The sequence below is a fragment of the Suillus clintonianus genome, assembly GCF_016758775.1.
Source record: "Suillus clintonianus strain FC179 chromosome Unknown DEU56scaffold_1, whole genome shotgun sequence".
NCBI lineage: Eukaryota > Fungi > Basidiomycota > Agaricomycetes > Boletales > Suillaceae > Suillus > Suillus clintonianus.
This window is the reverse complement of record NW_024539225.1, coordinates 1485707-1507092: the sequence shown is the minus strand read 5'-3', so window position 1 is coordinate 1507092 and position 21386 is coordinate 1485707. Positions and strand designations below refer to the sequence as shown.

Here is a 21386-nt window from a genome sequence, read left to right as displayed (position 1 = left end):
AAGGTTGATACCACATACAGCTAAAGCCAGTTTATGTAGAAATAGAGCTAGCTGGTGTTATATAATTATATAATTATTAAGGTACCAAAGCTAGTTCATGTGGAACTAGGGCCAGCTGGTGCTATAGAATCTGACATTATATACCTAGGCTAGCTGTTTATGTATATAGTTATACTATCTTAGCCAACCCTATACTGATCTACTATTTACAATAGCATAGGCCTGGCCAGCTTGCCCTTAGATGATGTGAAATGGTGTCAGCCAGACTAGGGCATAATTATATATTAGCTCGGCCAGCCTAGCCTCTACATAGGGTACAAGTGGACTGGTCATTTGTCATAATAATATAGTATCACTGTGAGGCTTTCTCATATGTGGCGTAGAAGGGTGGTGGCCAGTGTCTGATGTATTTAATCCTTGCTTGGCTAGCTTGTCTAGTAGTGGATATTGTTTAAATGATTTAATTGACAATGAAGACAACTGAGATAAATTTGGCTATATGATACAACATCATCTCTGTAGAAGATTAGATCCACATCACCTTCTAGGAGAATTGCCTAGTTCTGGTAGACCTACACATAGGTTCATCTTTAGTCCTTGCCTTCTTGGCTTTACTTGAGGATGTCTAAGCCCTGGTCCTTTTCTTCCCTTTCTGCTTGCCCTTCTGTTCCTGTCCATTATTCTTCTATACCTCCTCTATCTGTACATCCAAGTCTCCCCTGCATTCCTCTACTCATCCTCCTGACTGCCCTTTCAATCATCATTCTTGTCATTCTCTCTCTCTTTTTTGTCTCCCTCCTCCCCCCCATCCTCAACCTCTCTATTGTCTCTCTCCTCCTCAGCCACCCCATTATCTCTCTCCTCCTCAGCCTGCTGCTCATCAACCAGACTGACATTTGTTGTCATCTTAATAAGACCCACAACTGTGCTTATCACATCAGCACGAGCATGATCTACTTTAATCATGCATGCTAGATTAAAAAATGAATTGACCAAGTAGGAAGGGGTATTAGGTAGGGCCTTGTCTTCTTCATACTCAATGACATGCTTACAATCCCTTAAAATTAATTCAAGGCCTAAGACCACCAGTCTAGTGGAGTATGCAGTCACCACAGGGGCTGTACACAGCATCTTCAAGCTGCCCATCAGTACGTCTTGAGACTCATGCACATTCTCAAGAAGATAAGAGTTTTTCCAAGACCAACTTGCCCAAGGGGGCAATTCAAGCTCCTCAGGCAACATTGGCTAGTAGTGAATGATGTTAGGATCAATTAGAAACTCAAGACTAGCTGATGTAGAGAGTCATTTCTCTAACAGAACAATACATTTATGAGCCCACATGGGCTGGCTTATGTAGAATAGGAATATTTTAATCTTAGCTGTATGTATTAATCAAGGGTAAAGTGACTGCAATATGTGCTTTCACATTTGTGAAGAAGGGACCTACAGAACACCAGTATGAGATCCTTTTTGACATGCTTGGAAGTCTACTTGTCTTGTATCATGGTCAAACAACATGCCAGGATAACACTCTGCAAATTTCTGTAAGAAAAGGCACAAAATGGGATGTGGAATAACTCACTAATTTTGTTATTTTAAAAGCAACTTTCTTCGCTTCACTCAAAGCAGCAAGTTCTTGCTTTTTGCCCTGCTCCTTAATGATATTGATTATATTCTCCTCATCGCACAATACAGTACACCAACACCATGGAAAAAAAGCAAAGGAGCTTGATTGGATTGTATTTAAGTTATTGGTTTCTCTTTTGGACATTGTGTCACTGTGTGGGATATGCAGCCACATTATAACAGACTTGATCAAATGTAGCCATTCATCATACTTAACTTTGGGCTTGTCTTGGTGTACAAAGTTTTCAGGAATCCACACCTCATTTTCATTCCACAGAACTGAAAGAAATAGTGGAGATGACTTGTGGTGCATGGAACTGAGTAAATTTGTTGATTGTTCAATGGAGCTATGTTTATATGGCATCCATGAGCTGAATTGTCATGAGTTCCAAATACAAACCATTATTCTTTCCTTTCAACTGTCAACATTAAGTGCCCATTCCCAGCGCTAACTCCTAAACACCCGATATATGTTCCAACCCTTAACCCTAACCCTATCGCTACCATTACCGAAATCCCAACTCCAGACTTAGACGCTCTCACATCACATGACTCTCCTAGAACCTTCCAGAACTTCACAGAAGCAGCATCGCTTCTCATGACGTCATAGTTCCTTTTCACATTATCACATCGTACAATTCCGTTTCTTATTTTATGATTGGCTAAGTAGTTAGAACTTAGTTTGTATCTCCTCTTGAATAGTTGTATATAGTTAGGACGTTCTAGTCAGTAGCTCTTTAGTTCAAACCTTTCATCTCTACATTGTGTAGCAGCCCAAACGTACCTGCTCAATCTCATCTCTTTTATCGTGATATCCTTTGTTTGAGTCCTAGTCTCTGCCCTAGCATTAAGTTGTTTAAGGGGTTGTAACATGAATGCTCCAGTAGTATCCATGAAGAAATAATTGACCTACAAACCAGGGATGTGGTGGGGCAGGATGAGGAGTTGTCTCTGAAGAAGACAATAAAGTCAAACATGACAGCTGACACTGAACAGGCAGGTGGTTGACTTTATAATCTTGAACAATACAGAGTTTCAATATGTAACTGAGACTGGAATACTAGGCTTAGTTGTGATCAGGAATTTGGTATGTGGAGTCTAAGTACTCATTTGCCTTGTCAGAACATTGGTAGATATAACTCTACTGCAGTAACGACCAAAAACCACTGGCATGAATTAAGCACCATCATGTCAGATTTCAATGTATTAGGTCTTTGAACTTTCCCATACTCAATTCTTGTTGGGTTGTTTTGTACCTTTAAACCTATGATACTGAATATATTTAAAATCTACTCCAGATGTCTCCTTACTATAAACTTGTAAGCTGAAGACACAATGTGAGATGTGTTCAAGGACGACTATATTCAAGACTCCTGAAGGCAAAAAACACACTCAATGGAGGGATCATGATCTGACTAAGCAGATCAAGATCAAACATCGCTAGGGATGTAAATGTGTGTGAGGTGAATACATCACTTCACTGGAGGCTGGATCCTAGTAACATAAGTTGGGGAAGGGGTTTTGTGTGCTTGGTGTTGGTGTTAGTCGACACCGTTTCTGAAAGGATTGTGAGTATGAGTCTGTTGAAAAGACCTAGCACAAGCAAAAGTGAAATGCCTGTGCTAAGTAACTCATGGTGTTTGTGTGGGTGTTATGATCTGCTTGTGCATGTCACATGACCCAAACAAAAACACATCTGATGACAACTGGACTGTACACATGGAAACGAAGATCAGAGATAAACATTAATGAGAGCATCTGAAACCCTCGAGTGTGAGGTAGTAAGGAGAGACAAAGGTGGAAGCACGACACAACCCAAAACGAGTGTAGCTCACAAACACTCGTGCTTCACACACAACCCCCCTGGATACGAACAAGCGAGTTTGAATTTAAAAGACCTGGAATGAAATATACATCATTTGTGACGACGAGAGAACATGTCCATTGAGAACTGCATAAGTGCTACTTGTGAGTCCGACAATGAAGAGGAAATGAACATTGGAAGAATGGAATTGATCTTGCACCAGTATTCTAAAAAGGCTTGTGATTTCCAGCGCCCTTGTTTGGCTACAATCTAGTGGAGTACCTTGCACTAGCAGTAACAGCTCAGTTGTACGTCCAATCCTAAAGTAGTGACCAGAGAGCTCTAGAAGGTTAGACTCTCTCCAGATCTCGTTGCACTGGTTGACGAACCATGAACAGCATAAGGGAGCCCAGCCACCAGCTGCAGTTTCGAAGGCAAAGAATGGGGCATCCAGAGGAACAGAACGATTCACTGTGAGGTGGTGGTTAAGGGCCACGACTGGGCTAGAAGGGTCATCAATGTGGGTGATGATGATATTGGCGCCTTTGCCATAGGTGGTTTTTGTCCACAGAATGGTGAAGACCAGGTATGCCACTCCTGAAGGAAGAGTGCAATGGTGCAAGAGTGCAGAACATGTAATGTGGTGAGAAGGGTTGAAGGTGTTGGAGGAATCTACAAGAAGTTCACTGAGTCTAAAGTGAAGGTGTTAGAGCACAGAGAAATGTGAACGTGGTGAAAGGATGTACCTGCAACATGACTAGAAGGCCACGGGGGTTTTGGTCTTGATGGAGGCCAGCATGATGTCAAGAAGTTGGACAACATCCTTGAACAGAAGTTCTTCAAGAAGGGAAAGATGGAATGAGTTGGGGTGTGGTGAAGACCACAGGCGTAAACGATTGCGTGCAAGAATGTGCGGGCAAAGAGACGAGAAAGAAAGTCTGTTTTGTGGTTTTGGTTTTCTGAGTTTGGCACAAATGTGAACAGGAATGGGTGGTGGGGGGCCCTTGTTCTCGTACCACTACCATGGACGAAATTTCCCACCCTTAAAAATATGGGCAAGGTCGAGCTGTCGTGGCTCACAGCATCATCTGTCCATCCCATACCATTATCACCCGTCGAGTCTGCAGTTCCCACGCATCAGACCTGCACTTTCCTGTGGTGCATCAGACTACCTGATTTCCTTAGGACCTGATGTTTCAACCTTTGGGTTATCTTTTCTTATCCTAAAGACACTAACTATCATTCTTATATCAGACAGCAGGCCCCTTTAGGGACGAACTAGCCTAGGCTAAGCAAGACCCACATAGGTATTTGGTAGGCTTACCTTCTTGGTAGTCATTTTCCATATACCATTGTAAGATTTACAATTCACACACTGCATGTCACCAATCCTCACTGTGATGGCCAATGCAAGTAATCATTATATTAGTAAGTTTCAACTCAGTCATGTTGTTTGTGGGCCTGGGTTAATTTCTTGGTATAGTGTACCCAAACAATTTGTTTGATCTACAGTTGGGGACAAGAAAAATCAACAAGTATGGTTAATCTTTCCACAGCCTTCTGAAACATCTGGATAACAACACACTAAGCATAATTAGACTATTTACAGATGTACAAAGTACAATTCAAGCTGCCAATCACGATGTTGTGGTCACTCAGACCCCAAAATTTAGCTGGTACCTCAAACTAGTGTCTAAAATCTCAAGAAATAGTGCAATCAACTCCTTTTTTAAGCCTGAGTCTGACCCTGGGGTCAAAAATAAGGAATATCTAGAGTTTGGTCCCCAAAAAAATTAATAAAGTTGCACTACTCACCCATCTGAGTCTGCTCATGGCACACTCAAAAAGATCTAGGTGAAATACTCAGTTGTCAAACCAAGACAATTCTGAACACAAAGTCCGAGTCAATGCCTTGAAGCCCAGGTTCTGTGCACCAAGTCCCGAAGAATATGTTAATGAAGAGCCCCCTCTGCACTTATTCTTTGATAGTTTTAAAACAGATTTTGCTGAGCTTGACACATCAGACTTGGAGACAGGATCAGATGTGGATGACCAGGACGAGTGGGAAGAACTCAATGATGAACAGTTGTTGGCTGTAATGTCAGAGATGGACAACAAGCTTCAAGACCCAGACTGGCTCCCAAAATGTCTCCGAAAGAAGGCGGAAATTTGTGCAAAATCAAAAACAGGTGAGTTAATTAGTTACAATTCAAAGAAAGTCTTGCTTACCTTTCCAGCAGCGAGACCCAGGACTTATGTCAAATCTTTTACAAGTCAATCAGAGAGAACTGTTTGAAGGCACCAACCCTGGCACCTGACCGAGCTGCAATAGCAGGACCAGCAAATATAGCCAGACACATATTGTCCACCATGGTGGCTGCGCTAGTATGCCAAACAACATTATCCATGCTGCAATCAGAATGACAGCAGTATCGAAGTTCATTGACAATCCCACGTGCCCGCTCGGCATCCATTCTATCGGATTAGGCATCATCAAATGATGAACCGGAGCCCACAGAGATCATGGACTCAGATGAGTCAACCAAGGAGGTGGAAGATGTTGACAATGAGACTTGGAAGGATGAGCTGATGCTTTCAGTGGGAGGGGACATAATGAGATTTCATGATTGGAGCGAGATGCACGAGAACATCAAATCAGACCTAAAGAAGAACAGCAATAGTTTATTGCTGGCGCAAATCAATAAACTCACCATACTCTCAAATTTTGCAACTCTATACATCAAGGGATGCTCGCGGATACAGGCTAGTGTTGAGATTGCTCGGCAATGGCATGAAGGCAAAGAAATTCACTTTGCACGGAAAGTGCAAGCACTTGTTCGGCATTATTAGATATTTGCACAGCTACCCATGGAGAAGTGAGGTGGCAAGGCTAATGCCCACTCTTGGCTTCACGACGAAGCTGTACAGGCATGCACCCGATCTTGGCTGACTACACAGAAGGTTGGCAGTGTCACTCTGAAGAAGTTGTAGCATGTCCTACACATGTCCTCCACCTGCCAATGATCCTTTAATGACACAAGAACCAGTGAACAAATGACAAACAAACTGATCTCTCACCGACTCATCACCAACACCATTGTCCAATGTATGAGCTATAGCAATATCTGCAGTCATAGACTCTGAACAATCCTCATCTGACAACACCACAAAAAGATCATTTAGTATGGGCTGACGAACTATATCCTGAGCAACAACAGAATCTGCCGACAAACAACCCGCTTGGGCAGCTTCATTAACAAGAGCATCACTACAAGCCACACCATGACGGCCTAACAATAATCAGAATTAATCAACCAAAAGAATCAAGAACAAACCTCAATTTTCCATCAGTGTCCATTCAACACCCTCAAGCATAAATAGCATGATGGACAAATAATCTGAAATCCTTCAAATTTTCACCTGACCCCAAAACAAACATAAGACATGAGAAAATGAAACCATATATATCAATTTTGCACCGCCACTCAGAATCCTGTGTTATTTTGAAGTTTCCACATCCACAAATACCCAGCTACCTATGATGCTCCAAACCCCACTCAAATAAACTGTGTGATACACAACATCCAGTGCACAATACAACAAAGTGTGATACGACAGAGTGCACAATACAACAGAGAGTGCACAATATACAACTCGAGTGCACGACACAGGATACCAAAGTGCTGCAGCCTACAAGTGTTGTATTTATGGTATCACCTTATTTATGAGATACTAACAAATGGGTGTAAGATGAAGGTATTATATCATAGCGGGAAGAGTTTAGGGTCAGGTAGCAGGTCAGGATAGCATGGTATAGATTGACAATGGAAGCTTCATGATGAAAAGGATACTACATAGATAGCAGTAGGGCACAGAATGTTAGACAGCAATATTCACGTCACCTATAAAATAGTCCTCAGACCAAGGATTAATACGAGGAGGGGCAGATGGACTATCAGGGTCGAGGATACCCCACAAGAAGATATTGGATGGTCAGGGCTCTACAAAGTCAAGTGGCTTGGAGATATGATGAAGAAGGAACTGTCTAGATAGTAAATCAGCAGTGCCGAAATGTAATGCCTGATGGCGTTGTAGGAACAAGTTCCTGGTTAGGCTTACTTTACCCCTATTTACCTTGCTTGTGTTGGCACTTGGATAGCTTACATAATCATGTTGGTCTTTACCCTTACTTTCACCTGGAGTGACTTAGAATGCAGTTTTTTTTATCCTCTACCTCTCCCTGAGCTCTGAGCCTGGTCCAGAAACCCTGGGTCTTACACTGTCAACACTCTGACATAGCAGCTAGGCAGCAAGACCCAACATACAGATTCACACCAATCTGAATTGTTGTACCCACAGCGTGACCCAGCCTGTGCACAGAAAAAAAAGCCAGAGGGGACATTGTCCTTTTGCACTGGGGTCTCTGGCACTAGTGACAACTGTCGAATAACATTGGGAAGTTCATCGATGTCTGCGTTGGAGATGTTATGGGTCCAACCTCTATGTTGCATGAAGAAACTGAGTGGCATCGGGATCTTGGCTTTTACGATGATCCAAATGACTTTGATGACTTGCACCATGATCTGCTTGCACACACATCACCTACCTCCTTTCACTCCAGTTCACGCTCACGAAGTGCAAGAAACATCTCACAGCCAAGACTACCCTACTTCATATCCTGCTCCTCAATCACTTCACAACATATATCTAGAGAGCCATCAAACCTGGTGGGCACAATGTGGGTGAGGAAAATAGAGATGCGAACTCCGGGGAGTCACAAAGATATCTACCTCGAGAGGCGAGCTAGTAGGATCGTCCCTTAGGGGATTCTACTGAGACAATCTCTCTAATGATGAGAGGGATCAAGAGAATAGCTGATGCCGAAGATATGCGAAGCCGATGGGATGGACGCGCGCGATGTGCGAGATATGCGGAAGAGTCAGAAGGCATGCAATATACGCGAAGTAGAGAATCAGCGATGTAAGTCAATAGGAATCCTTCTGAGAACTGATAGGCGAGTCTTAGAAGACAAAGGAGACGATAGACAATGGCAGTGATGATATTAGCGCTCTATGCACAACTAGGCAGAAAAAAACAGATAGAGTCCAAGTAACAGAAGGTAAGCAAGTCCGAAAATCCTCTAAGTCCTCTAGATATGTAGGTCGCTATGTGCGCTCTCAGGGTGCAGAACTGTAAGGGAAGCGGATAGGCTGCGCGGAAGCACATAGGGAAGCGGACATGTGATAAGTCTATATGTAAAGGACCCTGGATGTGGTTAGCGACAGATATAACAGTGAGAACACGCACCAACGGAGCCGGACAGACAGGACATGACATGTGAGGGTAATCCGAGTAGGGCGCTTATGAGTAGCTATGCGCGCAAGCTGCGCATAATGTGCGCAAGAGCGCGGGTGATCACGCATGCTATGTGTGTGTCTATAGGGCTGCGCCTACCTATGGATAGTGATGAGGTCGATGTGGAAATACATCAGCAAACTACTGGTTTTGAGTCCAGGATTTTGACAGTCATCACAGAATCACCAAAAGTCACAGTGTGTCACAGAGTGCACACAGAGCATCACAGTTACACAGAGCACCACAGAGCACACAGAACACAAAGTTCTACAGAGCTGTACAGAGCTTACAGGCTTGTTATTTTGCTGATACAAAATTTAAAATCACTACTCAATTAATATTTGTGAGTATACATACATATGGAAGCTAATAGGTTAAGATCTAAGCAAAATACTCCAAAATGCGAAAATTCACAAGTCTTTTCCTTGTCAATCTAATCCTAGTCTAATCTCAACCCTAACCCTATTAACCAAAAACTCGAAAATTCTACTAAGTCTTGTGATGTGGCTTTGTTTGGCACTGCTTATATAAGCAAAAGTGCGGTCAACCACAAGTCTTTTCTGATTTTTTCCTTTCTTTCCCTCACTGTCTTTCTCTAACAATTTTCGAGTTTTTGCTTCTTTTCTCTTGTTCTTCCTTTGGTGTTGGTGTTGGTGTTGTTGGTGCTGGTGATGGTACTGGTGCTTTGAACTCTGGTGAGTCTTCCTCTTTCTTTGTGTTCAATTGAGTTCTCTTTCAATTTCTTTCACACTTTGTAGCCATCTCTCTTCCTCCTCCCTTTAATTTTCGCATTTTTACCTCTCTGACCCTCTCCTTCTAGCTTTCTTCCCTCCTCCCCAGAAATTTTCGCATTTTTGCCTCTTTGGTAAGTCTTCCTTTCTCTCTCCTTCTCCTCCTTCCCTCTCTGAAACTCTCCTTCTAGCTCTCCTCCTCCTTCCCTCCAACAATTTTCGCATTTTTTGTCCAGTTTAGTAAGTTTAATATTTTCTTAGTCAGTAGTGTACATATCAGTGTAGTAGTTACTTTGAATTTGACTTCAATTTTCGCATTTTTAGTGTTTTGATTGTAAGAGTCTAATAGTCTTCTGATGATTCTGTGAGCCTCTGTTAAGATTCTGTATGCCTCTGTGAGCCTCTGTTGAGATTCTGTACTACACTGTACAACTCTGTTGATATTCTGTACTACTCTGTGGGCTCTGTGGCTCTGTCCAGTACTGTCCAGGGTTGTACAGAGGATCCCTGGTTTGCTGATGTAGGGTGATACGAGCTTGTAGAGATATCGCTCTCTATAACGAATTATCATATCCTTGGTCACTTTTCTCCACACCAAGCATCGCTTATCATTTTGTGGCTGCACGCTCATCCTTTTCTCTCTGAATGCCATCTTCACAACCCTAGCATCAGGAAAATGTGTACTTGCCATTATAGCTCCTAATAGCTCCTAGTAGTATCTAGGAGCTATAATAGCTGTTATAGCATAAATGCCAATTATTGGCAAGTCCCTTCTATAGCCCTCATAATAGCGGCATATTTTTTATAATGGCTATAATTGCTCCTAGTAACTATAATGGACAAGTCAAAAAAAATTCAATGACTTTGGCATTATAGCTCTTAGTAGCTATTTGTTGGCATTATGACACAAAATAGAAAGGAAAAATTCAAGTATATTCACACTAACTAATATATGGGCGTATAATACTGACTACAATATCTAAGAGATCTTACCAAAAAGTCAAAAACTTGAATTCTGAGGAATGCTAGGAGAAGCAGAAGGAAGGGAGATAGATAGCAAAAGAGGGTTAGAGAGAGAGAACCAGAGAGAGATAAAAAAAAACTTACCAAAAACCACAACAGGAGCAGGTGTAGGAGTGAGAGCAGGAGCAAGAGCAGAAGGAAGAGCGAAAACAGGTGCAGGTGCAGAGAGCTGGAGAGAGAGAGAAGAGCGGAAAAGAGGAGGGGCAGGGGCAGGAGCAGGAGCAGAGTGTGAGTGTCTGAGAAAAACAAAGGAAAGAAGAGTGGACTCACCAAATGACAAAAAAGATCAGAAATTGCCAAGGGAAGAGCGTGAATGAGAGCAAGAAAAAAAAACATTAGGAAATCTCACAAAAAAGACCTATGCTTGCTCACTGTTGATGGGCGGGAAAGTAACCCATTTACTTTAGCGCCTCCCGCCCTCCCACTCACTGTTTCCCACAGTGCCCACAGTTATCAGTGAAGAGAACAAAATGAAACCAAAAGGTAAGAAAGAGAAAAGACGTTAGACATTATTCATGTTTGTTTGTGTTTGTGCTTATATGTGGGAAAATTTTCAACCAACTAATATTTGGTGTGCCTGAACTTTCTTGAACACATCACTTTCTAGTATTTTGCTAATAACTCACTAGGATCTTACTCTATTGACGTCATGAGACTGTGGATAGACTCCCCTTGACAAGGACTACAACTTTCATTAGTAGTATATACACTTCAAGTGAAAAAATTTCATGACATCTGGTAATAGCACTTAGTAGCTCTTGGCAGTCTCAGTAGCTCTTAGCAGGTCTCAGTAGCTCTTAGCAGCTACTTGTAGCAACAAATACCTGTTATGGCAAAAACACATTTTCCTGATGTTGATGGCTGTGACAGAGTCTATACCTCTGGACTTTGAACATGCAGCAATGCAGACCACCAGGCTCTTGAAGATGCCTACTTCAAGCCTGCAAAAGCTCTCTTCTAGCTGTGAGTACAGCTCAAGGGGGCTGGCATTATATTGCCCTTGAACTCTGTTCCTTCAGCCTCTGATAGTGGTGGTAGTAACTCTAACAGTGCAAACAAAGATCTCGAGGTGATCCTTGACTCTGAATGTGATAATAAGCCAGAGAATGGCAACAGACACCTCAGAGCAAGGTTTAGTCAACACCAAACTGATAATGAGCGGCTTATCATGTGGACTTGTTGGGTGATATTAGTGCAGGCTAGATTTTTTGGGTCTGAGACCATCGCTGCTGTTAATGTGAGTTATATGCAGTCTCACTGATGCAGGCTAACATTTATACTCAAGGAATTTGCAAAGATGGTATTCCCTACTGCCACATCAACACCTGAATTTTTCATCTTCAACAACAACTGCAAGCTCCGTGCTCACCAAGATGCTATTGGTGATGACCACTTCGCCACAACAGGGATGCCTGTGGACGTGTTTCACTTCAACTCAAAATACAAGGAAACTGACACCTACTGTCAGCAGCACTGCAACCCTGCCACTTTCCCAGAGCTCATTTCTGGTGGCAAGTAGCAATTCAACACCTCAATTTGCGAATAGACAAATGTATTGCTAGGTGGGTATCAGGCAATTCTGCGGGACATGTCTGTACACCGGTGGAGCAGTGTGAGGGCTCGAGCACCCAGCTAGCTGGACCAACCTCTCAAGCACTGAGGTGATGGAATGGATGAAGACCTAACCCTATGAACATGGCTATCTAAGGACTACGAAGGACCTCTGACACTCCTGGAATGCTCCTGAAGGCCAGACCTAACTACTACAGGTACCCCCCCTAAAATGCGACACTCCTGGGTCGCAAAAGAACAGGCCGGCGAGACGGTGGTTTGAGACAATGATCTGTTGTGAATGCAGACTGAAACGGCAAGGAATGAAATTGGTATGTCGTGAAATGCACTAGTGGTTGAGGACAAGGGTTGAAAGGAATCGTGCTGGATTGGAATGGGTGATGTGCACGTCGCAAGCGTGGATGCTGCCATGTGCGAGAATGAGAGCTGTGAGTGGTGCGATCATATATTGATTGTCGAGTTGAATATGGTGGCTTCGAATAGTGTTGTCGTCTCTGTCGTAAGCTTGACCATGGGCTGGAGGACTTCGTGGTGGGCACCTGTTCAGACGTGGATGATGTAGTGTTTGCATTCCATGCTGGTGGAGGTGGGTGCTGGCCATGGAGGTGTGCTGAGGCCTTTGCGTCTCTTTCCTTCATTTCTCCTCCTTCCTTCTGCTTCTCATCCTCTCCACTTTTCTCGTGTTCCTCGACGAAGGTATCGTGCGTTTGTTGTTCAACACCATTGGCACTTGCTGGCGTGGCTTGACAATGGATGCTCAGTGTCAATGGGCTCGTGGGTTCTGCAGCAGGTGCAGGTGAGAGTGGCTGGATGCTAGGTGAGAGTGGCTGGATGCTAGGTGGTAGTACAACGGAGCCGTTCATGAGTGTTGCAATGATCATGAGTGCGGGAGCAACTGGAGGTGCGGGAGTATGTGTTTGGGACATGGAAAGCAGCCAACGTTCAACAAATGCAGCTTCAAATGCCTTCCAGGTTGTCTTCTGCATTGCTGGTAGGGTTTCAATCCAAAAATCCACGATGCTGCCAGCTTTGCACTGTAAGTGAAAACGGTCTATTTTTGACTCATCTTTCCAATCTTTGGGTAGGACAGCTTTGAATTGCTGAAGCCAGTCGTAAGGCTCTTCCGCATAGCAGTAGTCGCCACGAAAGGATAGTAGTATAGGAATATAACTCATTATTAAAAACTTGAGTAAGAACAGCAGAGACTAAGACAATGTGAAAAAAGAAAAAAGCAGAGTCGCGAGCTGTGAATTCTCACTCTAGTCACCAGGTGGAACAGTGCGAGGGCTCGAGCACCCAGCTAGCTGGACCAACCTCTCAAGCACTGAGGTAATGGAATGGATGAAGACCTAACCCTACAAACATGGCTATCTAAGGACTACGAAGGACCTCTGACACCTCTTGCAGGACCTCTGATACTCCTGGAATGCTCCTGAAGGCCAGACCTAACTACTACACCAGTATAACTTTTATCTTGATGAGATGATAAAACACCAGAACCACTATGTTATCTCAGAGTCAGAGAGACAAGGACATTCTCCTTGGATGATTTCTATGGACACTCTGTTTGGCAGTGACAAGCATGAATAGAAACTCTGATGTGCAAATAGTTCAAACTTACCTGTAGGCTAATGACAGCCTCATGCTCTGTGAGTTCAAGAGTAGGGAGGTGAAGCAAGGAATGCAAAAAAGGCCCAAAGTAAATTTTTAAATGGCAATATATTGCACATCCTTGCAAGAGTTCAATATAAATATCTCACAAACGTGACCAACGGCCAAGCAAGATGTCAAAGAGTCCTAAAATATGATGTGTCCTTCCAAGGACACTTTCTCACCATCACTGAGGACCAAGGAGATACCATGGTGGTATAGAACATTAATAAATTGCATCTATAGCGGTGACTTTCTTCAGCTAATTCCTTTTGATTTACAGAGGTTACAATTGAACTAGAATTGAAAGAGTGTGTTACCTGTTTCAGGAGATGTTTGTGTATGGATTCTCAACAGCTGTGCTTGTTCTGGATGCTCATCAAGGTAGCTCAAAACCTTTTTTCCTGCACGAACCCACATTTTCCTGCTGGTATCAAGCCAGTATCCGCCAGTAGCAATGTGCTTAATGATATCTGGTCTCGCAAAGATCCTGCACATGTCCTGACTTGGTCCTTGTTGATTGCTATGAATACATGTCAGCCAGAACACATGGTTAAACGACTTGTAGTGTTTGGTGGAAATTAAAATTGGTGGTCCAAAGTGTTGGATATATGCAGGAAGGTGGACCAAGAAGTGAAACTTTGGCTTTGAAATAAGGATGCTGGATGCGCATTGAGCTGTAATGTTAATGAAATCTTCAATAGTCCAGGAGAGCTTTGCCTGCAAATCAATTAGTGTTGGTGCAGCAGCATCAGCATGTCAGTGTACCAAGTATATCTCTGTATCATCAATTGTCGTGTGCCAAATTAGCATGACAAGCTCACCAATGATTGTCCACCCATCAAGTGCCGTCCTTGGCAACAAGTCTTGAATGAGAAACAGCATTACCTGGGCCAAGCTCTTGGAGTGTTTTCCAATGAGACTGCCCTTATAGTGGCAAATGTAATCAGCATTTAGACATAGAGCATTGAATCTGTCCTTTGCAATTGAGTCAAGATGTGTCTGAAAAAGATCCAAAAGTTTTGCCTTCTCGAGAAGATTAACTGTCTGACCCCAAAAATACTTTACCACCTCCAATAACACTGTGTGGAGTATTTCTGTTGGCGTGTCTTGATGAACATTGAATCCTGATGAAAGATCAGTATGCAGCCAGCCATGTGAACTCAATACTTACCCTCTACACCCAGTAAAGGGTTGATTGCATCCTCGAGTGCACTTCCTTGTAAGAGATCTTTGTGCTACTTGTTTAAAATTGCTTTGAGTTTGCTCTCTTGTTTTGGCTGGATACCAGCCACCTGTTTGCGCAGTTTCTTCCCTACCTCAATGACTCCCTCAAGAATGTAGCCCATTGTAGTATCTGTGTGAGGTGATCATGGTGGAGAAAACCTGGATGTCGCCACTTATATGATAATGAGGAAAGGACCACGCCGTGCTTCATTTATGTGGGGATCGTGAGTTTTTTCTGGCCTGAATTATTTTAGTTGCTGACTTCATGCACAAGCTCTATACGAAACTCTCAAATTAAGCGGTTGTAGGTTGAAGTCAGTACTCAGTTTGCCAGGTGATGAAGGGCCTTCTTTACTTGCCTTGAGAATTGACATATGCTCAACCCTCAGAACACTAATCATCTTTGGTTGCTTCACACACTTTTCCTTGATAATATCAATCAGGATTGCTTTGACTTTCAGGCGGAGTGGAACTGCCATCCAATATGGGGTCCTGACACGAACGACAACAGTCCAAAGGTAAACTCATGAGTTGTATTTCAACTTGCCGAAGACCTTAATTTTATCCAAGACCTGTGGTTCCTGGGTCAAACACTATTCAGCATGTATCATGACAATTGCGAGGGTGTTCACCCCAACATAATTGCAGAGTACTATGGTATTCATGGTTGCCCTGCATCCCGACAACCACACCAAACTGGTGCAGGACATCCTGCTGGTGAAGAAGACAATGTGGATGACCCATCATCCAACATTATTGAGTCAGTCAATGATCAGCAATGGTGGTATGTCCATCATGAAGCTGTCGGAGTTCCTTCGCATAGGATCACTTTTGGGACTGACAAAGAAACACAAGAACAATTTTTTGCTGTTCTTGCCGAAGTTATCACGAAGCAAATCACACCAGCGCATTGTCGACTGACACCAGATGAATGGGAAGGTGAAGTATATCCTGTTTTTGAGACTATATGTGCTGGTCAGCGAGGTTCAAAAGAGCTTCAAGTCTCCCTTACAGAGCCAATTTGGTTTCATAGAGTGAAATTATGGTGTCAAGCCTTACTAGTGCTGACTACATTTTTAGCCAATAGGGAGTAGTCGGAACATGCATATAGTACTTGAATAAATTTAGATTATAAATTACTTTTCACATCTTGCAGTCATTCCTATACCTCAAGTTTCCCTGATGCAACTTGCTTGACCCGGCTGTGACACAAGCAACAGTATGGATTGGGAAAACTTCTGCAGGGCTGCTGATCCTGAAGGTCAACTTTGTGATTGTGAAGATTTTTATCCTTGACATGGGGGTGAAGGACACTGTGCCAAGTGTGGGCATGGACACAGTAAACATCCTCGAACTCAGAAAACAGTAGACACTGAATATTCTGAAATACTCAAGGATGAAGAGGCCTATCCAAGTTCCTCTGGTACTGCTACAGTCAAAGAGATCTTCAACCATGTAGCCGCAAAGCAGAGAGGCTCGGTTCTCTCAACTAAAGCGGCTGCCAGAGAGGAGGCGCTGTCAACACTTGCTTCTACCTGTCTCACAAATTACAGTAAACTGTCAAAGGGCCCAGAACCATCATCAGCCAGCTTGCAAAAGGTAAGTCACTGCTAATATATTAAAGGTGTTATCTGCATATTCATGATTTGCTTTAGACTCGGAGGGATACTACTACTAGTTCACAATAGTGTCCTCATACAATGATTGTGCTTCCTCTTCAGTATGAACACTGGCTCAATGGTAAGAATTCAGCTGACTATTGGGAGTATCAGGTGGGGGACTTGGAGATGAGGTGACAATGAATTCATTTGATGTTGGGGTGCCTTCTTAGATTTCTTTGGTTGTTCCTTACAGCTAAAACTGCTGGCCTTCCTTTCAGCTTCGTGCTTCCATCTGCAACGGCCTGGGCTGCTTTCTCCGTGAGCTTGGTGATACGCTTGCCAAACATGGCTGCCGAGGGAGGTAGTGTGTGAGATTTTGGAAGTTCTTTTAGTCATGTTTGATATAATTAAGATTGGCTACTGTACAGTTGTATTAAGTTAAAGTTTTGTTAAAATATAGGCTCATGACCTGTTTTGGATTGGCCGGGTACCTAGTGGCTGTACCTGTACCCGTACCCGTGAGGTACCCATACCCGTGACCTATGCGGGCTACCCATACCCATGTCAATGCCTAGTTGCAGCCAAAGCAATACTAGATGTCCACTAGAGTTTGTGCATTTTTGGAGTAATGTCTATTGCTTCATAACACACAAACATGAAAATTTAATTTTTTGACAATTCGATAGCCTGACATCGAAAGTGCAACATCTGCTAGTTTTCTTTCGAAATTTGATGTGTTGAGCCCGGTGGAGAGTTACCACACAGAAAAATGCATTTTCCCTAGAGTTCGCACACTTTGTCACATCATGTCACACATCTGCCGCAATCCCTTTTTGCACTCTGCAGTGGATCAAGATGTCCTCGGCTTTTTTATCCCACATTTCGGCATTGTGGAGTATCAATTTCACAGTCTAGATGTAACACTTTGGGTAGATTGTCATGTCTGGGGCATATTTCTTTTATTGCAGATGATCCCTACAAGCATGTGGTCCGGAAAAATTTGTTTTAGTATTCTCTCATTGTGGACAATTGACATACCGCATTCCAGAATTTCATGTGGTGATTTGACCTTTAGAGTGAGCCTTCTATGCACAAAACTAGCCTCCAGCACCGATAAGTTGGCCATGGAACGAGATCTACTTCGATTTTCTTCAAATAAAATATATGGTACTGTGTATTATGTCGGGGGGAACTTACAGCTGTTTGCAAAAAGGTTGACAGTAGTGACTTTTCGAGAATGAACAAACAAATAAATAATAACCACCTACAGACATCACAAATTGACCATCATGTACCGCAACATCAGTTGCGACATTTGTGTGAGTACTGTACCATTTCAATCAATTCGACAGCCTCATGTGACAGTGACATAAAAACCCATTTTGACACGCCAACACAGGGGCATGTGACATGTGACTAGTGTTCTGCATGGGTAACCCACGGGTATTTTCAGCTGTACCCCTACCCCTACCCACAAAAACCCGTACCCCTGGCCAGGGGTACGGGTTTTTTCATGGGTACAAAGTTTTTGCCAGGGGTACACCCCTACCCGTACCCGTGGCGGGTAACCCGCGGGTATTTGTAGTACATATTGTAGAGCTTGATCAGGCGATTAAAATGGTGGTCTGATCATGTCAAATGGTTAAGATTTGAGCAAGATTTGAGCATTACAAGATAGGATCGCATAGTTAAGGAAAATGTGAATGTTGTTAAATGACTTAGGTGTCTAATCTGAAGCTAGTGTTATCTTGATTATCTTGTCAAACACTTGAGGTCTGGTTAATGTATGAGCTGTCCTTTCATTTTGTGTCCTTTTCTTATAATGATCATATCTTGCTCAAATCTCAACTGTTTTGCATGATCAGACCACCGTTTAAATCACCTGATCAAGCTCTACACTATGTACTACAAATACCCGCGGGTTACCCGCCACAGGTACGGGTTTTTTGCTGGTTAAATATTTTGTACCCCTACCCATACCCTCCAAAAAACCCTCCAAAAACCCGCGGGTTACCCATACCCCTGCATATCACTACATGTGACAGCGAGTGAAATTTTGACACCTTAATTTTCGTTGTACTTACATGTCTCACCAATACTCGGAAAGTTTTGAACATACCATATTAGGCAAATGACAAGACAATTTTTGTGAATGAACAGGTAGCGACCAAGGCCTGAGGACCACACCAGCTATAACTCAAAGACAGAGATGTCTCAAGATAATCCCCTTCTTGTTATTCCTGACATTGCAAAAAAACTTCTCCTCCCAGACATCAAACTCTCTGTGCTCGACCTATTGAGCTTCAAATTTCCAAAAATCTCAGTATTGAACAAGACATTCCCCTCCACTTCGTTCTTCTCACCAGCTCTACCAAACCTCAATGATCATTTTACAAGGCTACAAGACATGCCTGTCCTGGCAGCCCCTGTTGTGAGGATGCTCGCTGAAGACACTCTGCAGCACCTCTCCAACAGAGCTCAATCAATTCAGTGCCCGCATGTAGCAGGGAGCATTGAAAGACAGCTGCCAATCTGGGTGCTCTCATACTGGTTGCAGGTACTGGCCATACAATCAGATCACTTAGAGCCATGGAGGAGGGCAGAAGAATTCCTGCAACAGTGAAGTCAGATCTGGAAGATGCACGACAAGGAGGAGACACATGAGCTTATTGGCAAGGTCATGGATGCCCTAGCAATCCTACCTTGGGCTGGTAACATCAAAGGGTTTGAGTCAGAGGGGCCAATTTACGAGCTAGTGAGGTATACCACCAATGATTGGCTAACTGATGTCCATGAAAGCCAGATGCTTGATTTGCTGAGGAAGAAGGTCCATCAAACTCCAGGTGGTTTCAAGATCGAGATCAAGAACACATACTTTTATGGACTCGTCCTGTGCGTCGGAGTAGGCGAGAGAGAGTGGGAACGATGTGATATATAGTAGAATACTGACACGTTATATACTCCTGCATGTGTAATGGGTGAGGGAACCGGCTAGATCGTGCTGCTACTGACTATGACTCTCAGATCATCTGCAGAAGGAGACGAAACAGGCCGATAGCCTGGGGTGTGCATCGAGGGGACCCAGAGTCCACCCCACACACAGCAGGACAACAGGACACGACAATGGGGCGCCACCCAACAATGACGAAGGAGGGACAGAGGACAGGTGGGGAAAAGGCAGAAAGGAAAGGAAAGAGAGAGGGGGGTTAGGAAGAGGAGATCGAGGATATACGAGGGCCAAGAAGCTCTGTGTGAAGGGGGGCGATCTCTTTGAGGCAGCACCAGTAGAGTAGGAAGGCATCTGACGACCAGCGACCAAGGGTTTTGATGATGTGTGGGGGTACCCCACAAAGGAGGAGTTCTGTGGTCCCACCGATGCAAAACGAGTGGCCAGAAATGGCGGGAAACCATGGGATGACCAAATTGAGTTGCAGTGAGCGAGGAATTTCTGTTTGGTGAGTGGAATGAGGGCCCCATTGGCATCGCGATATGCGAAGAGGTGGGAGGAGGGGAGTGGAGAGTTTAGGGCGAGGTGCAGGTCAAGGGAGGAGATGGGGTCAGAGGTACCTGACTGCTTGCCGAGGAACAAGTCCTCGCCCTTCTCTCTTGAGGTTTTAGATCAAGGGAGGGCTAGCATACGAGAAAGGCCAGAGGACGAGGTAGGTCTCAGATTTAGAACCACAGGGAAGAAGCGAGCGGAGAATTTCCCTTGGGATTTGGGTAGGAATTCGCCTAGACAGGCCTGGCCCCAAAGAGCGCAATCGCTGACAGCGAGGCAAGCAGTGTCGAGGTGGTTTGACGGATCTAGGTGGGAGTGGAGGAGATTGAGCATTTGAGTGGTTACTGGAGGGCGAGGAGGGCACTTAGAGTTTGTGGGAGTGTTACTGTGGGCGCCCTTGATAACATATGAGAGGCGAATGCCCCCAAAGTAGGGCACATTGTTCAGAATGTGCCAAGCTCTAATGCCTGACATGTCATTTGTGATTGCCCCGCTGGAGCGTGAGCCTGATTCGAACGCAGCAAATGAGCAGAGGAGAAATTCATTTGCAGGGAGGTAGAGACTGGAGTGAATGCTGTTGCACGTGCAGAAAGCGATAAACTGGTCCACCCCATCCTGGTAGCCGGCGAGGGTAGTATCTTTCCACACCGAGAAAATTACCTGATCTATCTTGGCAGCAAGGTGAGGGAAGAGAGCGGGAGTGACCTGCTTGGGCATGGGAACCTTGGAAATGGCCTTGGCTGCGAGGCAGTCGACTTAATTAGAGAAAGTGAAAATGAACATGATATTGGACATGCGGAGAGCAAATGGCTTATATAATCACGCTGCACAAGAATACAAGTGGACTAAGTAGCGGCCAGAACAAAAGGACAAAGAGGGCTTGGGATTGGGACAGAATGCAATAGTCTACGAGATGGAGAAGGGAGGATGCCACGAGACGGAGCATCTGTGATATTGTCTTTAGAGGCTACCCAAAAGATAGTGAACCAGAGGGAGTGATCAAGAAGAAGTGAAATTATACGATGAAGTACTGCGTTCTGCTGTGGGCTACGAGAAAAGCCTGCTTTTAGGGCGCCAACCACACCCTGGTTGTCTGAACGAAGGACAAGATGGGCATGGTGCCAGCCTTCTGCGATTAAGGAGCGCAGCGCCAATTCGACTGCGACCATTTCCGCCCAGCCAATATCACGCCCTTCGGCTTTCCAACCCTCCAGCAAAGGCCAAGTGGACCAATTGTCGTTGAGGATGAGTCCAGTGCCCCAAGAAGTCGAGGTGTCGACGAAGAGTGAGGCTGGAGA

At 44.0% G+C, this 21386-nt stretch overlaps 8 protein-coding genes across 8 annotated transcripts; 4 read left to right on the top strand and 4 right to left on the bottom strand.

Moving 5' to 3' along the window:
- Window positions 1–753: 753 nt before the first annotated feature.
- Window positions 754–2520, bottom strand: DEU56DRAFT_750617 (uncharacterized protein; the record flags this gene model as incomplete). The annotated part of the gene is made up of 6 exons (XM_041349542.1): window positions 754–971; window positions 1053–1245; window positions 1583–1727; window positions 1812–1943; window positions 2120–2239; window positions 2411–2520. The coding sequence occupies 6 exons, from the start codon at window positions 2518–2520 to the stop codon at window positions 754–756; spliced, it is 918 nt and encodes a 305-aa protein (XP_041215996.1).
- Window positions 2521–4809: 2289 nt separating this feature from the next.
- Window positions 4810–6280, top strand: DEU56DRAFT_750616 (uncharacterized protein; the record flags this gene model as incomplete). The annotated part of the gene is made up of 5 exons (XM_041349541.1): window positions 4810–4858; window positions 5040–5106; window positions 5420–5619; window positions 5646–5815; window positions 5918–6280. The coding sequence occupies 5 exons, from the start codon at window positions 4810–4812 to the stop codon at window positions 6278–6280; spliced, it is 849 nt and encodes a 282-aa protein (XP_041215995.1).
- Window positions 6281–11390: 5110 nt separating this feature from the next.
- Window positions 11391–12058, top strand: DEU56DRAFT_906179 (uncharacterized protein; the record flags this gene model as incomplete). The annotated part of the gene is made up of 3 exons (XM_041356800.1): window positions 11391–11502; window positions 11559–11776; window positions 11825–12058. The coding sequence occupies 3 exons, from the start codon at window positions 11391–11393 to the stop codon at window positions 12056–12058; spliced, it is 564 nt and encodes a 187-aa protein (XP_041215994.1).
- Window positions 12059–12317: 259 nt separating this feature from the next.
- Window positions 12318–13286, bottom strand: DEU56DRAFT_906178 (uncharacterized protein; the record flags this gene model as incomplete). The annotated part of the gene is made up of 1 exon (XM_041356799.1): window positions 12318–13286. One exon carries the CDS (start codon window positions 13284–13286, stop codon window positions 12318–12320), a length of 969 nt encoding a protein of 322 aa, XP_041215993.1.
- Window positions 13287–14331: 1045 nt separating this feature from the next.
- Window positions 14332–14877, bottom strand: DEU56DRAFT_697456 (uncharacterized protein; the record flags this gene model as incomplete). The annotated part of the gene is made up of 2 exons (XM_041347259.1): window positions 14332–14481; window positions 14530–14877. Coding segments are annotated over 2 exons (498 nt in total), but the record flags the coding sequence as incomplete, so codon positions are not given.
- A 482-nt stretch (window positions 14878–15359) lies between these two features.
- Window positions 15360–16082, top strand: DEU56DRAFT_722171 (uncharacterized protein; the record flags this gene model as incomplete). The annotated part of the gene is made up of 2 exons (XM_041347719.1): window positions 15360–15498; window positions 15541–16082. Coding segments are annotated over 2 exons (681 nt in total), but the record flags the coding sequence as incomplete, so codon positions are not given.
- A 2716-nt stretch (window positions 16083–18798) lies between these two features.
- On the top strand, window positions 18799–19647 carry DEU56DRAFT_906175 (uncharacterized protein; the record flags this gene model as incomplete). The annotated part of the gene is made up of 3 exons (XM_041356798.1): window positions 18799–19146; window positions 19219–19481; window positions 19614–19647. The coding sequence occupies 3 exons, from the start codon at window positions 18799–18801 to the stop codon at window positions 19645–19647; spliced, it is 645 nt and encodes a 214-aa protein (XP_041215990.1).
- Window positions 19648–19795: 148 nt separating this feature from the next.
- DEU56DRAFT_906174 (uncharacterized protein) lies at window positions 19796–20805 on the bottom strand (the record flags this gene model as incomplete). Its single annotated transcript, XM_041356797.1, has 2 exons — window positions 19796–20037; window positions 20229–20805. The coding sequence occupies 2 exons, from the start codon at window positions 20803–20805 to the stop codon at window positions 19796–19798; spliced, it is 819 nt and encodes a 272-aa protein (XP_041215989.1).
- Window positions 20806–21386: the final 581 nt, after the last annotated feature.